At 32.8% G+C, this 23,800-nt stretch overlaps 1 protein-coding gene across 1 annotated transcript in view; it reads left to right on the top strand.

Annotated features, from left to right (window-relative positions):
- The window catches only part of LOC145678655 (uncharacterized), a 36,459-nt gene extending 14,144 nt beyond the window's left edge, over positions 1-22,315 (top strand). The window contains exons 2-4 of the mRNA XM_081749031.1: positions 1,273-1,423; positions 7,787-7,863; positions 19,869-22,315. Of these exons, the coding sequence (XP_081605157.1) occupies positions 1,273-1,423; positions 7,787-7,863; positions 19,869-19,898 (258 nt within the window). The 3' untranslated portion in view covers positions 19,899-22,315. The remainder of the gene's footprint in view (positions 1-1,272; positions 1,424-7,786; positions 7,864-19,868) is intronic.
- The last annotated feature ends 1,485 nt before the right edge of the window (positions 22,316-23,800 follow it).

The following is a 23,800-nucleotide window of genomic DNA, read 5'->3' as shown; positions in this document are numbered from 1 at the left end:
CTTTATTGTGAATCTAAAAAAATCCAAATTTTTGCCACCCCCTAAATTCTGCCGCCCTGTGTTCGAGCAGAGAATAGCACTTACCTAAATACGGCCTGCTGTTGGGCGGAGTCACTCTGGATCATACTTCTTTGGGTGTCTGCCCACATAAACACTACCCGAGACTTGAAATACAGTGAACAACGACTCATCCAACCATGTCACACGTTTTCAGTCATCAGCAGTCTGTATGTTCATGGCATCATTGTCTCGTGCTAAAGCGTGATGGTCCCTTATCAGCGTTTTCGCCCGTGTAACTTGATCCATGTCACGTAACTCGCGGCGGACTATGATTGTCGACACAGACTGTGGGAGGTGCTGCCTGAGTTCCTCCGTCATTTACACCGCAGTTGAATGAAAATTCGCTTTAATGCTCATGGAACTTGTCATTAAAGTTTTCTTCAGGCCACTGTTCCTCTTCGCCGATATGAATTTGTCGTGATTATTCTAGACCGTCATCACCTCGGATACTGTCCCCAGCGACATATTCTACACACTTAGCACTTTCGTCACGCTTACATTGCATAATCAAGCGCCAACAATTTGCCCTCTTTGGAAATCAGAGAAGTCTCCCATTTTACACTATTACTGTTTGCATACTACCGTTCTACCACTCCTCACGTAGTACGAAGTTTCTCTTACAACACCGCTACCAACAGCAGATCACTCCCCTGATTGTTGTCAATCCAGACGTGTGACATGTTTCGAACTCCATATGTTTCTATTATTTTGGCAACTACATCTGTAGATAACTACGTTATAAGCATTTTTCGTAAAATACTTCATCGATAAGGAGGAAAAAATTATAGAGAGTATTTTATAAGATATATATTTATATCTTTACATCTTTTCGAACATTTCATATGGAACACCATAAAGACAATTCATTGAGTCCAAAACCATCTCAGGGTGTTATTTACATATTTAAACTGTCCTTCATTTCTGCATTTTCATAATCTCACTAATTTAGGAGCCTTGTGAAAACCGAAAGTAATTATTAACCAAAGTATTAATTCACTACATACATGTTGATTAAACTACTTAAAAACTATAATTTCTATGGCAGAAGAATTAAAATCTTTCTACTACTTCTTACAGTTAAACTTCTCGCATGTAAATGAATTAGATTTGCAGTTACTAATTCACGTACAATGTAATTTTCTGAAAATAAAACTTAGAATGAATATTAATTCTGTTCTTATTATTTACATAGTTTTTCCTTCATTTATCTAGACTTGTATGTGGACCAATAAGTTGAGAAAGAATCAAGCAATCCTATTACATACTTTAGCTACTAAAACGACAGACAAAGTCATGAACTACTTCCTAATTTTGGTAGAAGCCATTGTACATGATAGAATATCGGATGAAAACACACTGAACGGTACGTACACTATACTCTTTCAGTAGAGTTGACTTTTATTTTATTTATTTATTTACGTTTTATTTTTTATTTATTTATTTGGAAACAACGTACAAATTCTAATCTGAAAGCTGTAGAGCTCATTCTGGCTAAGCGGTTAGCATACGCACCTTTGGCGTGGGAGACAGTTCGATTTCCGGCGAAAGCTCATGTGGTTCGAATTTCACGTTAATCAGTAGGTCACGTCTCATATAGCCTCTCTGCTGAACTGGATGTAAACTCAAAATCAACTCAACTCAACTATAATCTGAAAACTATTCTTTCTTTATTAGCTTTGTCACGAACTATTTAAAGAAAATTCCACATATTATCATATATTTTTGTGTCATAATAAGTGTTATAAGGATACACTTAAACGGTTACCTTATCCGCTTCTCTAACTTGGCAATTTTGTCTAAGTCAGCGTGCTCAAACTGCGTTCCACTGACCATAAAATGGTCCTCAAGGTCTGTTTTTGCGATCCGCTTAGATTGAACATTGGTCCAAAAATGAAAGTAAAATAAAACGTAAATGGTAGAAAGTAGATCATGTGTATATTGGAGTGTGAGTAATTATCATGTTAAGTTTATTTCTTGGGTATATAGAGAGACGCATTACCAAAGTGTTCTAGAGTTCTCTAAAAGTTCAAGAATCAGGGAAGTTGGTATGAAGAGTCTCACAAATGGAGAGTTGAAGCAACCTTTTAACAATACTAAAGGCAATGCGCACTTTATTATTCTCTAACTTATTTATTAAAGAATAAACTAATACTAATAATACTAAAGCTAATAATAATACTAATAATACTAAGAATTAATACTAAAACAAGATATTAACTAAAAGGAAAATTCCAGAAGTTAAGATAATGTAATAGAGCGAAAGAATAATGTATAGAATTATCTTCAACAACTAGATGATCATTAAATTACTTCAATTATATTCTCAGTTAAGTCTTTCTCAATCCCATCGTACGTAATTCATTTTTACCAATTTACTTACTTTTTTTTATCTCTACTTGATTATTATTTTCAATACATTCTTTTTTTTTTGTTTGTTTTTTGTTTTAACCACTTCTATTAACAACGGATGTATTGTGACACTCAACAGCATTAATAAATCGAAGATTTCCTTTAGGATACCAGTGGTGTATTTTCTGAGTTATCCGGCCTACCGGCGGTAGCCCTAGAATACTACAAAATAAAGTGATTATAATATTAACTAATTTATAATGATAATTTTATACCTTAACCTACCTTATATACCTTATATATTTTCTTTCAATGATATAAGTTTGAGAACTTTATGAATTTAGAAACATCCACTAGTTTCTTTGCACACAGTCTGTTTCGCTTCTTAAGAGATCGACATGACAAGCTAGAAGAAACCTCTTTTCTGGTTACTCCAGCAACAATCCTAGTTATTACCGCATTCTTCTTCCCCCACGCCTCCAACTCCCCCCACAGCGTACGAACGGGCTGCCAGGTAACACCAGTTCCTTCTAGAGAAATCGATTTCTTGAGCGTGAGCGGAGTTGTATAAGAATTTTTCAATACCTTATACGAGTAGTGACAGTGCATTCTGGAGGACTCGGGGAATTGCCCCGACATCTTGAGCCTCGTTCCACAGTGGTTTGCCTCAATGTAACGCAAATTTTGTGTTTTACTGTATTTTACGATAGTCAGCATAGCTATTATATATACTTGTTTCATTATTTGTATTACGTTGCGAAGGGTCTTAAAGACTGAGGCTCCTTCATTGGTTAATCACCTATTTCAGTGTTCTTTATCACTAGCACAACTTCCACTTACTCTAGTAAGTACGGTTATAACCAGTGGTGCTATTCAGCCGGTTCGCACCGGTTCGCTAAAACCGGTTGTTAAAATATTTCGAGTTCGCAGAACCGTTTGTTATACCAAACACACACACAGACAGAGCTGGAGACCTTGTTAGATACAAATTGTTCACAGTCAGAAACAATTGACGAAGTTAAAGAACTTTGCTTTGCTCTGTACATACCAGAAGATTAATGGCAGGATGGGGGAACAGTAAATTTTATCTTAAGTGTCTGTGTTTTCAGAAATTATTATAGTTATAGGTTAAACATATGATCTCTCGGAACACTAAAAAGTGTTTATTCCTTAATCTCAAATGCTCAGATATCAAGAATAAGAACTGGGGTTAATGAGTGAAGTGGTGAGCATTATTTATATTTGAAACATACATACCATTATCAACAATTGTCGATCCATTGCAACATGAATGTTTTTTCCAATACTTTTTGACAACCGTATATGTTGGACAAATGGTTTCCAATATATACGCAGTGTTACATGATTTCCTCACACCACCTTGTATTAGGATGCTGTGTAAGTCACAATTTGTCACTTGTGTTATCCAGTAAAAACTTCTGTCTACGTTATATGGTTTGTTTCCTAAGATAATTATATCTATCTTCTACCTACCCACCTACTATCTCTCTCTCTCTGTCTCATATATATATATATATACATATATGTACAGTGGCGTATTTGGGATTTTGTTTCGAGGGGGCTATACACATTCTCCTAAGTGGATATTGTATACTTGCTCTATGCAGTAGCTATACAGTTATATAAACTATATATATAAATTTATCAGTTTCGGACGGTGCTTGAGCCCGATAGCCACCCCCCTAAATACGCGACTGTATAGGGCTTTATCCAGGGTTTTCTGATGGGGTGTGTACCAATAAGTACCAGTACATTTTTTAATTAAATTTGAATTTTTCAATACCTTTGAGCATCTGTGGTGTGAATGAGCAGGGTGTCTACATTCTGGAAAATCATGGAAGTAAAAATGTGTCAGAAAAAGATTGGAAAGTAACAGTAGATGGTCAGGAAAAGTCAGGGAAAAATCGATTTAGGTCAATTGTTCAGTTACTGAATTTATGAAATAGTGTTAATTTCTTTACTGTTACTGGATTACTGGATGCAAGATGTGATAAGACGGATCCCAATTATGATGTTGAGGAAGACAGTGTTCTCTGAAATTGTTGTTGAAACTAATTTTCTGCGAGAAACACATCTAACTCCGTCCTGGCATTTTGATCAAAAGAGTGGATGTTGTTCTGCATGGTGCCAAGAGGATATCTGGACAAGTGGCTGAAAACGCGAAGAAACAGTGTCTCCAGCTTATAGTGAAGTCTCAAACTGAAAGATTTAAGGAGCACTTCAATGCTTTAATAGCCAAGGACGGAAATGGTATTGGACTTGAATTTTTTTTCTTACTCTTAGGAAATGAGAAGAACTTCGTTCACTTATGATCTGTTATGAAGCTGTGTTTTATCTTCTCTCACGGAAACGTATTTGTTGAAAGTGGTTTTTCAATAAACAAAAATCTCATGATGAGAACTTACAAGAAGAATCTCTAATGGCTCAATGGATCATATATGATTCTTTGATGAGAATAGGTGGATCGTCGTGAGAATTAACAATTACAAGAGGTATGATAAATTCAGTGAGAAGTTTAAGAAGACAGTATCAGGTGTATTTGGAAAAGAAAAGAGAAATGAATGATGCTGGAGAGGAGAAGAGAAGAGGGAAGCGGAAGATTCAGCAACAACTAAAGGAACTGGAGGAAGAAGAGTAGAAAATAAACTGTGGAGACAACAAGAAGGATATTCAGATCAATGAGAAGAAAACTGTGCGAGAAAGAATGAAACAAGTTGTTAAATGGGTTGCATTTAACAACTGCACCGGCAAGTGTGTAACATATTTTTTTTAATGATCAGTAAAATCATGTATGAACTGTTTATTACTATAAGCAATATTATAATGCTTTGTAATTGGTATTATAATGTGTAATTTTTTCATACCTTAAGTGCTCTGTATACTGCACACTTTCGTTTGTAACTTTACATTTTGTGTAATATGTAATCAATATCGGCCTAATGCATATATTTGTAAATTTACATTCTTTTGGATTAAAGAAAATTGAAAAAAGAAAGAAACAAGATGGGAGAGAGAACAAGGCCAACTATGGGGAGGGTAGAGGCTGGGGTTTCTTTTTTCTATACTTTTAAATTATAGAAAGTCAGGATTTTTTTTTTCGACAAATTGTGTGGACACCCTAATGAGGAATTGCTCTGGAAATGCTAAGTGTTTGGACTCAGTGAATAGTTTTTCTTCAACCTTCAGAAAATTGACTTAAACAATTGCTTTTGCAAAACTACGTTTTCTTTTATGCACCAAACGGAAACATGACAGCAGGAATTTTCAAAAAGTATTGTTTTTTTCACTGCTAGCTTCTCACTTGAAATAGCGTATATTTACCACAAAAGGGAGGCGAACGTGCACCCTCCTAAATCCAGTCCTATATATATATATGCATGTATATAGAGAACCGGCTGTTAAAAATTAGAATAGCACCACTGGTTATAATCTATCCAAAGCAAAATGTAGGGATACTTCATGCGGCAAATGAAGGTAGAAATGTACGATCGTTTCTCCGTAATGACTAATAAGATAATGAAAGTCTTTCTAGTGAAGAGCAAATCATGTTTATTTACTTGATAAAAGGACAATGTGTTGTAAGTTCTTTTTCTTATTTTGAAAATTGTATAATAACGTGAAAAGTAAACGCCAATAATAATAATAATAATAATAATAATAATAATAATAATAATAATAATAATAATAATAATAATAATAATAATAATAATAATAATAATAATAATAATAATAAGAAGAAGAAGAAGAAGAAGAAGAAGAAGAAGAATGTCACCAACTTCATCAATAAACATGAAAGTCGGGATATTTTAAAGTCGCGACAGAGCCACTTCGGGAGCGACTCATTTTCTCCGAAGTCGGAATTGTCTCGACAAAATCGTAAAGGTGGTGAGTGATGTACGAGTTATGGTACCTCCTGTAGGAAAATGAAAAAGCTATAAATAAATTAAAGAAACAAAATGTCTGTTTTTATATTTGGCATTCAATAGAGTGGTTACAGAAGCAAGCTTAAAAGTGAATGAAAGACTGTGAAGGTAATTTTCGAATAACAAAATCTGAAAATAATTTTTTCGAGTGTACCAAACAATGTGTAAAATAAATTTAAAAAATAAAAAATACGAGTGTAAAATAAATAAAAATAAATAAAAAGTGGTGCAAAATAGCGTCAGAGGAGGCAATTAAATTTGTACTTTGTGTTTTGAAGTAGGGTCCTGTTTAAGTGTAAAAACTGAAACCAAGTTAATAAATTGTTCACTTCTGTTGTGATATTGTGGAGGAAAGAATGGCAGAGCAAATTTCAGGAGGGGTTTCTATTGACAATTACTGTATTATAGAAAGTTTATTAAATATACAGTCGTACATAACTATAACGAAAAACTAGAAATTGTGAAAATGTCAAGACCAACTCCTGAGTTAAATTTATCTAAGGATGTAAAAGAACAACACAGTGAATACATATGCCATTTTACATTATGTTCGTATGATAAGTTTAATTGTCTGTGTGGTAGCTCTAAGTTGTCTAAAATATTTTGTTGGTTATATTTGTTACTCAACAATGTAAATAGGTAAGTAATTGATTTATAGCAATATTATTTGCAAATTACTACGTATTTTTATGCATTATTGTTATTCTTGTTTGTTTATTTAATAGAAGTGCCCCTTTGCAGCATCGAGACTAAATGAGACATAGACCGACAGTCTAAGGTAGAATCTTATACATCGTAATGTGGTCAACACTCTCCCGCTGAGAATTCAATCCGGAACCATGTGCAGCAAGGGCTCGCACGCTAGCGACTAGACCAGTAGGGAAAACGTAGGAATAACTAGGCCCCAAGCAATTACTAATGACCCCAAAGAAGGAGAGCTCGTATTATTATTATTATTATTATTATTATTATTATTAGTAGTAGTAGTAGTAGTAGTAGTAGTAGTAGTAGTAGTAGTAGTAGTAGTAGTAGTAGTTGTAGTAGTAGTAGTAGTAGTAGTAGTAATGTACAGGTGTTATAAAGGATAGCGATACCCCAAGCCATCAAACCAATATACGCCACTATAGGATACATATGTATTATACCGTAAAGTGATAAGTTTAGAGAGAAGAATATTTTAAAAAGCAGCTAATAATTTATTGACTTCGTTTTACAGGAAATCATTTTACAGGAAAATCAATGAATTTATTGACATTAAAAATTATGTCTTTATCCATATATATACATCCTATAAAGATCTATGTACCACATGTTGTCAGTAAATACAAAATCAATAAACAAGCTAATGATGTAATTTTTAAGATATGGAGAAAATACTTATGTTACTTAATAACAGCCATCATTTAATTTACTTTTTTATCTTTCTTTATTAGAGTACATTAATCGCATTCTTAAGATGGATACCAATGCATTCTTTAGAACAAATAAGTCCACAGAATATTATCACATGGTAAGGATGTAACAATTTTTTTCAATACGTTTTATAAATACTTTTATTCTGCGAACTTCTTGTTAAGTACTTGTGAAAATTCAATAAATGTCATAGAAAAAAACTGACTTACAATATGTTTTTGTGCACATAAGACAAGAGATTCTCCTACAAAAATGAACAACTTATTTCATCTTTCTATTTTGTATAATAAATTTTAAAAAATTAAAGTAATTGATATTACTAATCCTATGATAATCTTTTCCTCTCTTTCAAAGAAGAATGATAATTACCGTACCCGTTAGCAATTTAAAATTTGACATTACTTTTACTAAATCTTTTCAATACTATTCCTATATATCAAAACAGGATTAACTTTTGCTTATACTCAGAGAATGTGACAGAAATCTGAAAAATATCTTGTTATACATTCATGTTCACAGAAGTATGAATATTTGTTTTCCTTGCACAAAATAAAATAAGGCTTTCTATCAACTAACAATGAGTAAAAACTATATTTGTTTGGGATTTATCTAACGAGATTTACATTGAACTTGTTAAATGGATTCTAAAAATGGATTTTTACTTCATCTTTGAATTAAAATGAATTTCAAAGAATGTTATTAAAGCTCTATCCTATTAGATACACCTTTACACAGAATCTATCCATATATAATATTGTAAAAAAGTTTGAAAGAGAGGAAAGTTCAGTTTGTACAGAATCAGAATAATTTAAAATTTACTGTAATGTTTAAAATAATATGCTTAGATCTCTAGAGTCATCATCATCAGCAGCATCATCATAGGCATTCTGCCATTATTGGCAGGTCACTTGTTGCAACTGAGAAGCTTCCATGCTCCACGGTCTTCCGCTAACCTCTTCGTCTTCACGTACGATTTCTCTGTTTTGATAACATGCATTAATTGTCGGCTCCCTCTCTTTCCTGCCACCATACACCATACTCTCTAAAACTTCCCTCATAATAAAGTTCCTTTTTACCCAATGTCCCAACAAGTTTCTCTTCCTCTTCTTAATACAGTATTATCTTAAATTGCTGTTTTCTCCCCCACCATTTATAACATCCTCTCATTCGTTTTCCACTCGACCCATCTAATTTTCTCCATTCTTCTTCATAGCCTCATTTCGAAAGTTTCCAGGTTTTTTAAAATCATTTTTGCGTAATGTCCATGTTTCTGACCCATACAGCACAATACTCCACACGAAACACTTTATGAGTCTTTTTTTCTCAACTCTTTCTTCAAGGTCCCACAAAATGGTATTTTTTTCCTCCTAAATGCTTCTTTCGTCCTTCCTATCCTTACTTCTATTTCACATTCACACTTCATATCATCCCTAATAATACTACTCAGGTATCGAAAACTAGTCAGTTGCTCTATTTTCTCCCCTCCTACTTGTATATTTGATACCGATTCGTTCCAATCACCATAGCTTTTGTCTTTCTAACATTTATTTTCATCCCATATTCTTCATAGCCCTTCCTCAAGTTTTCTAGTATCTTATTAATTTTCTCTTTACATAGATTCTGCAACAAGTGTCATATCATATCTGCAAACCGTATACACCTAACCATTCTACCTCCTACTGAAATGCTGTCTTCATTCTACAGGATCTTTTCCGCTATCTCTTCTAGATAGAGCTTAAATAATATAGGCCAGAGACAGCATCTCTGTCGAACTCTGCTTCCAATTCCACTCTCCTCTGTTTTTCCTCTCCTATTCTAATAGTTAATTGTTGGTTGGATCTGTGGAGTAGCGGCTGTTATAAAATTAAAAATCTTTATTATTCCACGACAATGCTCTGTAAACTAAAGAAGACTTAAGTGGAAATCGTTGCCTTGTTTAGTACTTAAAATCTGACTAAACCAGTCACTTATTATTACTAATCTGTGCTACATTTTCGACGATACATCAGTGCCTTCATCAAACACGACATCAGATAACATGTTAGATGAAGATAATAATTATTGCCGAAACTGTAATACAGATTAGAAATAATAAGGGTTTGCTCTCATCAGATTTAATCCTTAAAAAAAAAAAAAAAAAAAAAAAAAAAAAAAAAGTTTAGTTCCAAAGTTGGAGTGAGCAGAATTTGTGGAGAGAAAACATTTGAGATTCCGGATTCCGTAATCTGACTCCATGAATTCTTTAGGTCCGATCCTACTGGAAAAAGAGAATCAGAGTATCTTAAAGTATCTAGTAAAAGCTAGCACTATTAAAAAACTCAGAAAGCATTTATAATATATCTCAGTTAAGCGTCTATCTTTTTAAAAATGTTGATGTAGTAGGAATACTCGTGTTGTTGAACATTTCTTCGCCTAAGCTTGTAGTGTTAGGGTACTTAACCTGAAAACTTACGTTTTAACAATAGGAAGCAAATCGACAACACTAAATATTTTGCTAAATAGAACATTTGCTAAATAGTACTAGAAAACTAGGGAACAAGATGACTTAATGGTAAAACACTCACCTCTGGTACGACACGTCACTGGTTTTCATTCACCCAGTCATATGAGTTTGTGGTTGACAATCTCATTCGTGGATTTCTCAAAATTCTCCCGTTATCTCATACATTCTCATTCCATCAAACCTTTCATAATCATTCTCTTTCACTAATCATCCATCCCCTATAACCTAACAGTTCGGCGATAAATCAATCATTTCATTTTTCACTAGGAAGCTGCAAGTAACTTTATGGCTTAAGAAACCAGTACATCATCACTGCAAATTTGAAGGCTCACCAGTGGACATCAAGTCAAAATTGTTATTCCTCTTCCAAAGATCCTACTTTATATTATCCTCAAGTCGTCTTCTACCCTAAAAAAAAAAAAAAAAAAAAAAAAAAAAAAAAAAAAAATCCTTTTTTACAGGCTTTTCAACTATAAAGCTATGCATATTTCCTATACAAGTACACCAAGCCGCCATCTTAGATATCACGGTCGTAACCTAGAATGCAAAACAAGGGTCAAAAATGACCCAGTACATGTTATATTGTACTTTTTTACTTTTATTCTTAGTACATTTGTATATTTTTACGTATACTTAGACATTCTTAGTACATTTTTAGCTATCCAAGATTGTTATGTTTCCCACTTAAAAACTATAAAGTATTTTAAATCAATTTTCAGCAAGTTAGTATATATTATGAATACTTCATTATGAATACCTATTATGTATACTACATATATTGTGTATGTAGTATGTATACATGATGGGTGTCATTTTTGACCCATAGTTTATTTTGATGGCATAATAGTTTTCCTGCATAGAATTAGACAAATCTTAATTATAATAATAATAATTATTATTATTGCTCTGAATCAGAATAGAGTAGGAAAGCCTGTTCATACAAATGTGTACCTTCACATGAATAGCCTTTCCAATTGGTCAACAGATGAATTTCATTTAAATTTCTCTCTCTCTCTCTCTCTCTCTCTCTCTCTATATATATATATATATATATATATATATATATATATATATATATATATATATATATATATTACTTTCTACTAATACCCATCTATGTATCAAAAATCAAAGATACATTTATATTTTTTATTTTTTCTTATCCTTTCATTAATGCAACATTACTGTTCTTGATTACGTAATACTTACAATCTGTAATAAGTTCTGCGTCTTATTATATGAAGTATTTACCTTTAAGAAGTTGTTCCTACATAAGTGAAAATATCAATTTTACATAAGTTATATTGTGTTACGAAAAAGTTGACGTGTTCGTACGTGCAGTATCAAAATCGTAGCCAGGAAGAAGCTAAAGGCGACTGTCTCTGCCCTAAATTATTTCCTTGTCCTCTCTAAAACAGAACGTTGTACCGAATTTTTGAATCGAATCAAATCTCATATTAAATTCTTGAGATTTTATTTACCAAATTAATTAAGTTTAGTTCAATTTACTCGTTTTTTGGGGTAAAATAAGTAGATGCTAGATGCCCCAAACATCTCTCATTGGCATCTTCTTATTTCAAAATTTCAAACCCAATTACCTATTGTTGCATTATGATAATTATCCAAGCTATGGAAGTAAATGCACTTCCAAATAAAAAGCTAGTTGCATCGAGCTTAACAACGTTAACTTCGGACATAAATAAATTATACTGGTTTTCATTCTCCCAGTCATATGAGTTTGTGGTAGACAATCTCATGTTCGTGGATTTCTCAAGATTCTCCCGTTATCTCATACATTCTCATTCCCAGCGAGGTGTTCAACAAGGCGACCCCCTAGGACCTGCTTTATTTGCGTTGGCACTTCAATCTATTGTCAGCAACATCAATACTGAGTTAAACATTTGGTATCTAGACGATGGAACTATAGCTGGAGACAAGGAAGATGTCCTGGAAGGTTTGACAAAGATTCATAATCAATCTCGCGAGATTGGATTAAATCTCAGTTTCAGCAAGTGTGAAGTTGGTTTCCTGGGAGTCTCAAACGAACAGGCTAACACCCTGTACACCTTTCTCAACGAAGTCGCACCTGGAATTCAACTTATATCACCAGACAGAGCCTCCCTTTTAGGTGCAGCACTAAACACTGACACTCGACGTATCGTATTACTAGACAAAATATCCAAATTAGATTTCTTTTTCACTCGCCTATCTAAGATTTCTGCACACTCAGCTGTCTATCTCTTACGGGCCTCATTAGCAATACCTAGACTGTTATATTTCCTTCGTAGTTCTCCATCCTGGCGCGAGACAGATCTTCTGAATCAATTCCATCCAACTTGGCCTAGAATCTCTTCTCAACTGCTCTCTTACGGATAGGTCATGGCTACAGGCATCTCTCCCAGTGGATCACGGAGGTCTAGGTATTCGTCGAGCCCTTGATTTGGCCACTCCATCTTTCCTTTCTTCCATTCATAGCTCTATGCCATTGATCACTTCTCTTCTTCGCCAGGATATTCATCAAGATTCTGAAGCTGAGATTAATGATTGCATCTCCCAGTGGAGATCGTGCGACGGACTTGCTCTACCTGATCTTGATAAGAGAAGTTTACAATCTTCATGGGACGCTCCTCTTATAAACTCCAGATTTTCTTCTCTTCTTCAGTCCTCCACCAATCCTGAGGATAAGGCACGTCTTCTAGCTACTTCATCCCCTGAAGCAGGTGCCTGGATATAGACTATTCCATCTCCATCCCTAGGACTGCATCTTCCAGACGAAAGTTATCGAATCGCTTGTGCGTTACGTTTGGGAGCAGATGTCTGCGAACAACACCGGTGCCTTGCTTGCAGAAGTTTAGTGGATAAGAAAGGTATACATGGCCTCTCATGTCTCCACAGTGCTGGTAGATACTCTCGCCACTCAGATGCCAATGACCTCATCATGAGAGCCCTCATCTCTTCTGGAACGCCTTCCGTGAGAGAGCCAATGGGGTGTAGTCGTTCTGATGGCAAGAGACCTGATGGAATGTCTTCGGTGCCATGGAAACGAGGGAAGGCTTTAATATGGGATTTCACTTGTGCCGATACTCTAGCCCCCTCTAACATTCCTACTTCTTCCACAAAAGCTGGGATGGTGGCAACTCGTAGAGAATCTGAAAAGAGACGAAAATATAACAACCTCCTGGACAAATACCACTTCATCACCATCGCCATCGAAACTTGTGGGTCCTGGGGTCATGAAGGACTAAATTTTATTAAAGAAATTGGACGCCGAATAACTCTCAAAACAGGCGACACTCGAGCTTCAACCTTTCTTATACAGAGATTAAGTATGGCTGTGCAAAGAGGGAACGTAGCAGCGATGCTAGGAACGCTTCCACCGGGAAAGGCACTTGAAGAAATCTTCCTTCTGTAACCACTCTCCTCTCACCAAACTCACGCAATTTCTGCCTGAATATCATATTCCAAATAAAAAGTATTATTTTTTAAAATATATATATATATATATATATATATATATATATATATATATATATATATATAGTATTTCTATTTTTAGGAGGTGATAAGTTGAGTCGAAACAGTAAATAAATTTCTGTTATGTGTTGATAGCACCGAAACTTGCCATAATATGAATGTACAAATTTATAAAAGAAGGAATACTCCAATTTGAGTGACTAATAAGAAACTAAAATATCTAGTAAAGCGCTTGAAGTAATTGAAAAATGAAACAAAAAAATAAGGATGCGGTCTCTTTTTTTTAATGGAATTAAAAACCGACAGGACAGAAAAAAGAAGTGCAAGCTTTGTTGTTTGAGGATTTGAAGAGGAACATTTTATTTGTTCAGTGTTTCAATCAGCAGCTGCATTTTGTTGTTGCTAGAGCGATTGTATCAGTTCCTGAACTGAAAGAATTCTTCGATATTTATGCACAGCTCTATTGGTTTTCTAGGAAATATTACGTTGTAACAGAATACGTAAGGGAAAGGTTTAAAATGATTGTTGGAGTCAATAGTGCACACAGAATTTCATCAAGCTCCCAAATCCATATAATCTCAGGATTTTCGTGTGCATTTGATTTTCTGCTTCCTTCCAAAACTAATGCTCAAGGTGCTTGGATATCTGAAACGGGCCAACGTACTTTTGAAAAGGAGAGTTTTAGACTTTAGTACTGTTGTGAAGTTAAACTCTGTAATGGAATTGTTCAGATTCCTCCGGCAAGATAAAGAAATATTTAGAAATCTTCCGGAATGCAGTATTTGTACATTATAATACTGTCCTCATTAATTCTTCCACCACTAAAATAGAAATGCACACTCTTCATAGTCTCACTGATTCAGTAGTTGATTTAAAAAGGCATAAATCCGAAAGAATGAAAAGGAAACGACAAGGAGCTGTAAACATTGTTTTACGAAGTTCCTAATCTGTATATATTGAAGAAAATCGCAGCAGATTCAATCAGACAGGAAAGGTTGTGGTTGAAGCCATTTAACATTTGATTGGAACACGAGTGAGGAAAACAAATTGAAACCTCTGTGCAATGTTGTCCAATATAAAGACCACAGTTATCAAATAATTCGGAATTTGAAGCAGGAAATGCGTCTGGCACATCGACTAATGAATGAGACCATATCGTTGAAGCAACTCTCAGAACAAATTGGAAAATACAGTGAGGCTTCTCCAGGCTAAGAGCGTTTATAGTAGCTTTTCTACTTATTCCGTCTTCCACAGCCACGGTCAAAATCTGTTTTCCACAACTAACAGATCTTTCCCAACGGCTTTCCATGAGACATCACCGAAAATCAGAATTTGTTTTCTTACTTTACAATAAAGACATTTTGCGTGCGCTAGGTCTAGACCACTTGTCATTAAGTTTGCGAAAGGCTTACGTAAACTCTTTCTCATGGAAGAATATTGTGTAAGAAATGTTTAGAAAATTTTATTTGTGTCTTTTACTGCGACACAACTGCTTCCTCAGTTATTTTAGTTACAAATATCTCATAACTTAAGTTTTTTTTATGTAAGTTTGTACTTTGTATTTTACTATACTACTTAATATATAAAAAACAAGAAATTCAATAGATTTAGGTATCATTGTATTTTATTTTATTTATTTATTTTTTATGTATGTTAATGACGAATTCCGTAGTCGATTTGTGCTGTTTTTGATTAGTGATAATACACTAGATATTATGATGAAATTTGTTGAATGCAAAAGAAAATAGTAATATTTCTAGTGAAGAAAGGAAAACAAAAGTTGGATCATCTGAAGAAATCGTCGCTTCTAATCAACCAAAAGATGAAGGATCGGCACTATTCACTTGAAATATGTATATCATGTAGTGATTCCCGAAGTGTTCACCAAAAGTAAACCTGCAATGACTTACTAAAGATTCAACCTACAGGTTAAAGATTTTTCTTTTATCAGCAAACAACTGAGCGGATGTACATATATATATAAGAAGATTCTCTATTTTACAGAATCATAGACAGCACTACGGAAAAAAAACTAATGTATGGAAATTCCAATTAGTGCTTTGTGCAAAACAACTATTGAAAATATGCCAAGAGATTGCAACATGAAAAAAATGTAAAAAATGAATTATTAGTTTCTGGATAGTTATGACAAGCCAACAAGGAGTAGCAAATATATTCAATTCTTAACGTTATTTACAAGAGGAATATTGGAATATCAAGAAAAGTTTCATAATAGTAGTTTTGAAAAGGTTTTTATTTATGTTTTTTTTTTAATGGAAGAAAAAAATTATAGTGCAGCGTTTGTTGCTGATATTATTGATTATTTGCACATATTTTTATTACTAGAAGAAACGTTTTGGTTTCGATATTTCTGAACCTCAATGATGGATGTCATGTTACGTGATAAATTTACTATTAATGTTCTATGAAAGAATCACTGAGAAAGATGGGGGTTCCATTTGAAAAATTTCGGCAATTACTATTTGACAGACGTATGCCAAGATTTGTCAAAGTGAATATTTATAGTCAGTTTAGTTTCTTAAGTTGTTAATCTGACATTATTTTCAGAACTTAAAACTGCAATGAATAAACAAACAAGAAAGGAATTGCTTGGAATAAAGTGCCGCCGAATATTACAGCTCTCAACGCCTATACTTTATTTAGTGCTCTCAACAATAAGTACAACGAGAAAGCAAAGTTATTTTATCAGAGATGTGGCTGCTATCAGTTATTTTACAAGGTGATTGACTAACTTGTCAAGTTCTACACCATCATGAAAAGGGTACTCCTGCATTTCACTTCTGCACTTCAAAATCAACTTTTGGTGGCCATGGAAATATGTGGAGTTACCTGTAATAGCAATGGAAGGCTGTAAATACAAACAGAAAGAGGACGAGGTGTCTTACAATCATCGTCATCATATATATATTTTGTCATTATTGGCAGGTCACTTTCCGCAACTGAGAAGCTTCCACTGTCTTCCCCTAACCTCTTTGTCTTCACGTGCGATTTTCCTGTTTTGATATCATCCATCACCACCCCCCATCATTCGCCCCTCCCTATCTTTATTGCCACCATATCCTCCAGTGCGTCCCTCATGATACAGTTCCTTCTTAACCAATGTCCCAACCAGTTACTCTTCCTTTTCTCAATAGTATCTAAAACTATTCTTTTCTGCCCCACCATTTCTAAGACTCTCTCATTCGTTTTCCGCTCAACTAAACAAATTCTTCCTATTCTTCTCCACACTCACATTTTGAAAGCTTCCAGTCGTTTTTCATCATTTTTGCATACTGTTCATGTTTCTGACCCATCAGTACAATATTCCATACGAAGCATTGTATGTCTTTTTCTTAACTCTTTATTCAAAGTCCCACAAAATAGACGCTTCTTCGTCCTAAAGGCTTCTTTCGCCATTCTTATACTTACATTAATTTCACGTTCGTATCTCCTATTGTCACTAATAACACTAACCAGGTATCGAAAACTAGTCATCTGTTCTATTTTCCTCCTACTACTTCTATATTTGACACCGACCACTTCGTTCCAACTACCACGGCTTTTCTCTTTCTAACATTTACTTTCATCCAATATTCTTCAGAGTTCTTCAAGTTTAACATCTTGTTGAGTTTCTTTTCAGATTCCGTTACAAATGCCATATCATCTGCAAACCATATACAACTAATCATTCTGCCGAACCATATCATCTGCAAACCATATACAACTATCCTACCAAAATGCCGTCTTGATTATGTAGGCTCTTTTTCACTATCTTCTAGATAGTTATTAAATAATGTTGGCGAGAGGCAGCATCCCTGTCGAGCTTCCCTTGCAATGACACTCTCCTTTGTCATTTCCTTCCTTATTCTGAAATTTCTTTGTTAGTTCATATATAAGGTTACTACGAGTCTTCGATCTTTCTATTCCAACCCATTCTTTAGAACTCCTAGTTTTCAATTCAGGCGGTCAAAAACCTTTCCTAGATCAATTTGTCTTGCGAAGAACAGAAAAATGTGTTTGCACTGAACATTCTGTTGCATATTCTAGTTGTAAGGGCTGCAGCTAAGTACTGTCCTACCTAAGAAACAAAAATGATAACATACATACAATATTGTTTATTATAGATTTCTTTTTAATAATTGCTCTTAGAAATTGTTGGCATTGCAGAAGACTACATTTTTTTTACTTGATCAATACATTTCGTTTTCATTTTTGTCTGTAATTTCATACATTTGCTAGTATCTATACAATTTAATGAGGTATCCAAGTTACTATTTTGAATAAATGACTTAAATAAAATTTCAAAAAAGTATGTTATGAATAGGTTACTGAAACTGAAAATTCAATGAATGAGTAAGTATAAACTAATGAATAAGCATGTCCTCAAATGACTAGTTTCTAGTAGACCTACAACACTGCAATTGAGGATGGGTCGTAAACGATCCTATGTAATTTAAACTACGGTAAAATTTATATTATGCGTTCTAGAGTTAATATCTGTATTCCGTAAGATATTCAGTAACAATTATGTATAGTGGAATTCCCAATTATGCGACTTTCTTCATTAATCTGATTAATCAATTCATTTAGCACCACCATATTTACTTTTGAAAATATTTAATCTGTTTTCGTTACGAGTTTAGAAATCATTCTTCACATGGATTGATGTGCGTACTACGAAACATTTTTATTTTTAATGTTTCTTTACTTTACTATAAAATTACAGAGAGAGAAACTGAAATATATATTGTTTTATTTCTGTTATATAACACAAAGAAAATATGAAAAAGTATAGCTGAATTATTTTTCAAATTGAAGTCTGTAACTTCCCACGTTTTATGACCTTAAGGGTGAGCGACACGGATGATTAAAGAAAGATAACGATGGAAGAATCGCTGGAATAAGAATGTGGAAGGAAATTGGACTACGTCGCGAAAATCCAGAGAATCTTTAATCAAGAATCTTTAATTCAGAGAAAATCTTGGGGAAATTCACATCGGTAAAGATAAACTTCTTTCGGCAGAAACTAAAAGAAGAAAATATACCTGATGTCCTAATCCCTATAATAATTAGGACTTTAAGTGTTTATTTTCCTTAGCTTGTACCAATGAAGTTTAATTTATACCGATGTGACCTCCCTTAGAAGCCGCCATTGCTTAGATTAGAAAGTTACAGACAAAATAGTATAATTAAATATTATTACAAAGAATATGCCTGGTGACATTGCTCACATAAAATCGGAGGAATACTGAAAATAGTATTTTTTTCATATTTATTTTTTGACTGGTAAGAGAAACTTTACGGTTTAACTCAACAAAAACCTCTTTACACATACTTTTCCTAACCTACTGATTCTTGTTAAAATTTGTTCTGAGAGGTACATATTATCAAATAGGAGTTATAATTTATTAAGGACAATAAAAACATTTATTATTTTCTCTACTTTACAATTTGTATATGAAAATTCATCTTTCTCCCAGAAACATTCCTCTGACGAATCATACTGCCATAAGAGTTTATATTTGATATAATAATAATAATAATAATAATAATAATAATAATAATAATAATAATAATAATAATAATAATAATAATAATAATAATAATAATAATAAAATTCAATATTTTCTTTTTGCAGGAATCCTACTGATCTGGAGAAATCTATTTCTCTAACTTCCCCCTGACCTTTGGCAGGAAATTTCCTGACCTTCATGACAGGTGTCGGATGACGTTGACATATAAATAGGAATCAATAACGATGAATATTTATATACGAGAACATTTACTCTATAGAGATAAATAGTAATCAATTGCGCATACGTACATTCCATTTACCTCCCATAAAAATCTGGGGAACGTCCCATACTACGATCATTAATCTCTACCCACAAACGACTGACGATAAATTACTCTGAAGATACGATACTTCTTACACATTCATTTGTAAAATTTCCCTGACTTTCCCTGATTTTCAGCCTTTTTCCCTGAACTTCCCTGACTTCACTGATTTCCCTGACCAGTAGGAAACCTGTTTTAACATATCAAATATTTTTTCCAGTTTTCGAAGTGGCAGATAATAAATATGAAATTGTTTTCTATAAAGTTCTTTCTTTCTCTTCTTCCAGAGAGTGCGTAGACGAGGTTGGAGAAAATAAATTAACAGTAAGTGGATCAAATGAAAAAACAACTCTACAGGATTATTTGTATGAGAAGCAGAAGAGACCACTTAACTTTTAAAACATCACGATCTCTGTAAGCGTAAAGTAGAGAGTATAATGAAATTTAGTGTTAAAAATGTATGGATTCTCTGAAGAGGTACTGGATAGAATAGTGATTCAGTTACAAGTCAGAAACTCAGATTCGATTTCACTTTTTAATTCTTGGAATTTCATATCCGGACTTATTATTTCCATAAAACATTACTTTCCACTGTATGGATTATGCAAAATTTATTTCTACTCCAATTATAATTATATACATCCACAGTGTGAATCCAACCTTAATATTTATTTCAGTTTAACGAAGAAATTTAAAAATGATATAAATTCTATCTGAAATAGCATCAGGCTCATGTACTGTATAAAATAAACTTAATATTCTTATAAAATATCGCTATACGGTGTAAGTTGAATTTCACTAATACAATATTTTTTCAGAGCAAATTCATGCTCACTTGTTGCTATGACTTGATTTCAAACGATTTACTTGTCTAATTCCTTGCTTTTCATCAAACTAAATAATAAATTTAGTTTCATAACGTACTTAATCTGTAAATTAGAATGTTTTTGTGATTAAACTCTAGCTGATAATGATAAACTCTACGTTTAGTTTATAGATTCATACCAGAGGATTCAATCAAAAATATTTAAGAAGAAAGCTTTTAAATTTTAGGAAATTCTTTCTATAAAGTTTTAGGAAGTTTCTTAATTTAAATGTTTTTTTTTTTCCTTTACGTGCACCATGAGTAAAGGACAAATTTTTTAGTCAGCTAAAATAGACTATATTTGTTCTTATATTAAAAGGTTCCTATAACCATTCTGAAAATATATATATATATATATATATAAGTAGAAATCTCTTGTAATTACGAAACTATATTCTTTCACGTAACAAAGAATATTGTAGAAACTGCCTTGTTCTTTGCAATACTTCTTTGCGTCTTATATTTCGTTTCGTAGTTCTATCAATTATTTATAGCGAAAATCTGCAAATATTGAAAGACAAATTGAGTATTTCTTTTCGTTTATTGTATATCAAAATTTTCTGTAAGAATACATACATTGTTACAAAGTGAACTTCGTTTCAATCTTCTAGATAAGTTTTAACTTCCATCTTTCACTTTCTTTTCGTTTTACATTTCCTCGAATAAGACAATTAAGATACAGATGATACTTATAAGAACTGAAATCTAAAATTACTTAAATTACCTACCGTACGAATATCAGCATGAAGCATTCCAATTACATAAATGCAACTTCTGTGACAAGTAGAGTATTAACAGAAGAATGTAATTTATAGAATGTTTAGATTGAATATGAAAATTACCTATAACTTTAAAGAAATACCCCCTATAAATGTAATTATTTTTGAAATTTGTTTAAAGTGCACAATTTATTTATTAGGATCCTTAATTTTGATTCTTTAAAATTTATGGATCACTAAACACTAAACATTTTAAAACAAATTTCAAGTGAATTTCTAAGTGCCTCTCCTATTTATTTTTATTTATTTCTACTCTCAGATCAGCAATATGTGAAGCTGGAAACGAATGTTTCTTCAAAGTCAGAAATTAAGTGAAACAATTTGCAAGAAAATGTATGATTAGTACTCCGCGAAATTATGATTCAAATTTGAGTGTCACTTTACTAAAATTAAGTAACTTCGCATGAACATCAAAATGAAAAAAAAAAACAGTTTATTTATTGATTTGCCTGATGTTTTCAAGTAATTAAAAACTGCAAATTTGTTACCTGAAAAATTGAACTTGTGAAATGAGATATAATTAATAATGAAGAAAATTTTGTTTCATAGAAGAAGTATATAGTAAAGAAAATCATTACTAAGACAACTAGAATAAATTTGAAAACTTACTAAAATAAAAAATCATATTTTTTGATTAACATAAATGTGTTAAATTTTAATTAGGTTAATCACCCATTCACCCTCAGATCCAGAAACACTTGAAATATTTTCGAGGCAATATACTTTCAAATATACTTTAAAATATAGGAAAATAGTGACTATATTTCCAACAACCTTGACATAAAAACTTATATTTGATAAATATTAAATATATATCACACAAATACGATACTATTTACATGTTTTCTATGTCATATTTGAGAATTTGGATATTTATGTATATTTCGTATTCAGGAGTTTAACATTAATGAAAAGTAATAACCTTGTTAATAAAAGAAATCTTGATTACAATGAGTATTTCAAAATATTTTACATTACAGAAGAATGAAAGGTTTATTTTACAGTATGAAATAAGGAAGTTCACTCTATATTTAATGACAAAGAACAATATCGTTCAAGTTCCTGAGAAATTTGTGTTACAATAAAATTTAAAGTTAAGAGAAGTAAATGACTACATTATGATTAGCAAGAATTTTTCATTTATATGGAACATCATAAATTTTTGCATGTCGTTATTTTTCTATACAGAAATGAATTATACATTGAATTCCGTTTACATTACTTGCAATCTTTGGTATTTAGGTATCAATACTAATTTTTGTTTTCGTAAGAAGTTAATATCGTGGCTTGGTTATTAACAGGTATCTGTCAAACTAAATAAAGATGTAAATTCACTGCCATAATTTAATGTTTATTTTGTCACAACAATGCTCTATCCACTTCAAGGTTCCACAAAAATAAATATTTACCTTATACTGCATTATAAAAGTCTACTGCATTCCATGAGGGTGGGGATGGGTATTCTGTTAAAATCTTTAGAAAAAAAGTTGTAGTTTTCGAATGTGGACCGAACATAATCTCTTTATCTTATCGAAAATCGTATTCAAATTGGTTTAGTTCATTTCGAAGTGTTACAGAAATGTACAGAATTCTTGATTTATTCGGACTTGTTCAAATTTTGTGCTCTTTACATTTGAGATGTATTAAGCATTATACATTGTAGAAGAATAACGTAATTAAATAAAAGAAAAAGAAAAAAGGAACTTTGCACTAAGACTGAAGTACTAATACGTATAGTGCAGTTGTTAGCAGTATATACACACATTTCTTAACATGTTCAATTTTGAATAGCTTTGAAAGCAGTGCATCAATTTTGATACTAATTTTTGGTAAGTTCTAATATTAACGTCTTCATGCAGGCAAAGATAAGAGCGCCATCAGATATAATTTTTCGAAATTAAACTTCTTTCTTCAAATACTATAATTTTCAAAATAATTATGTTGGATGATATGACATTGCACCTACTTGTTACTAGTGTAGTTGAGAGAAACCACCACGAACGTGGCTATAAATACATGAAAAAGTCAACTAACGTCTTATTTGTATTTTCATTTTTAGTAGACGTAGGTAAAGTCGTCATAAACATAGTTACATAGCTTCATTTTAATGTCAACTTAATTTATTACTTATATTGGGCAATCTTGAACGGCAAGATTTGTGGAAACTGGAGAAAGCAATAGCGGACAGAGGTAGGTAAATAGCATAGAGGATAATGTCGAAGGCGCTATCTAAAGCGTTGGCTTTTGCCCCAACAAAATGAGAAAAAGACGCAAAGTAAAGGTGTGTGCGTATTAAAATCAACACAAACTTCATTCAAAAATGTAACTCATACTGTCACTTCCGCGGTTTTATTTACTTATTCTTTTGTTTGTTTTGAAAGTTCATTTACTTCATTATCACTAACGAGATTTTAAAATATTCAATGACAGAGTTGATGAAAAATGACCTTATCTTAATAGTGTTAGTATCACTTCCTCTCAATATTACCGTACCTACACCTGGTAAATGGAAAATTGCTAATGAGTATGAGTTTGTACCGTACTAGGTGGCGAGTAAATAAATATATCCTGTTGC

The sequence above is a fragment of the Thermobia domestica genome, chromosome 2 (assembly GCF_964235325.1).
Source record: "Thermobia domestica chromosome 2, izTheDome1.hap1.1, whole genome shotgun sequence".
NCBI lineage: Eukaryota > Metazoa > Arthropoda > Insecta > Zygentoma > Lepismatidae > Thermobia > Thermobia domestica.
This window is presented reverse-complemented; position numbering and strand designations above follow the sequence as displayed.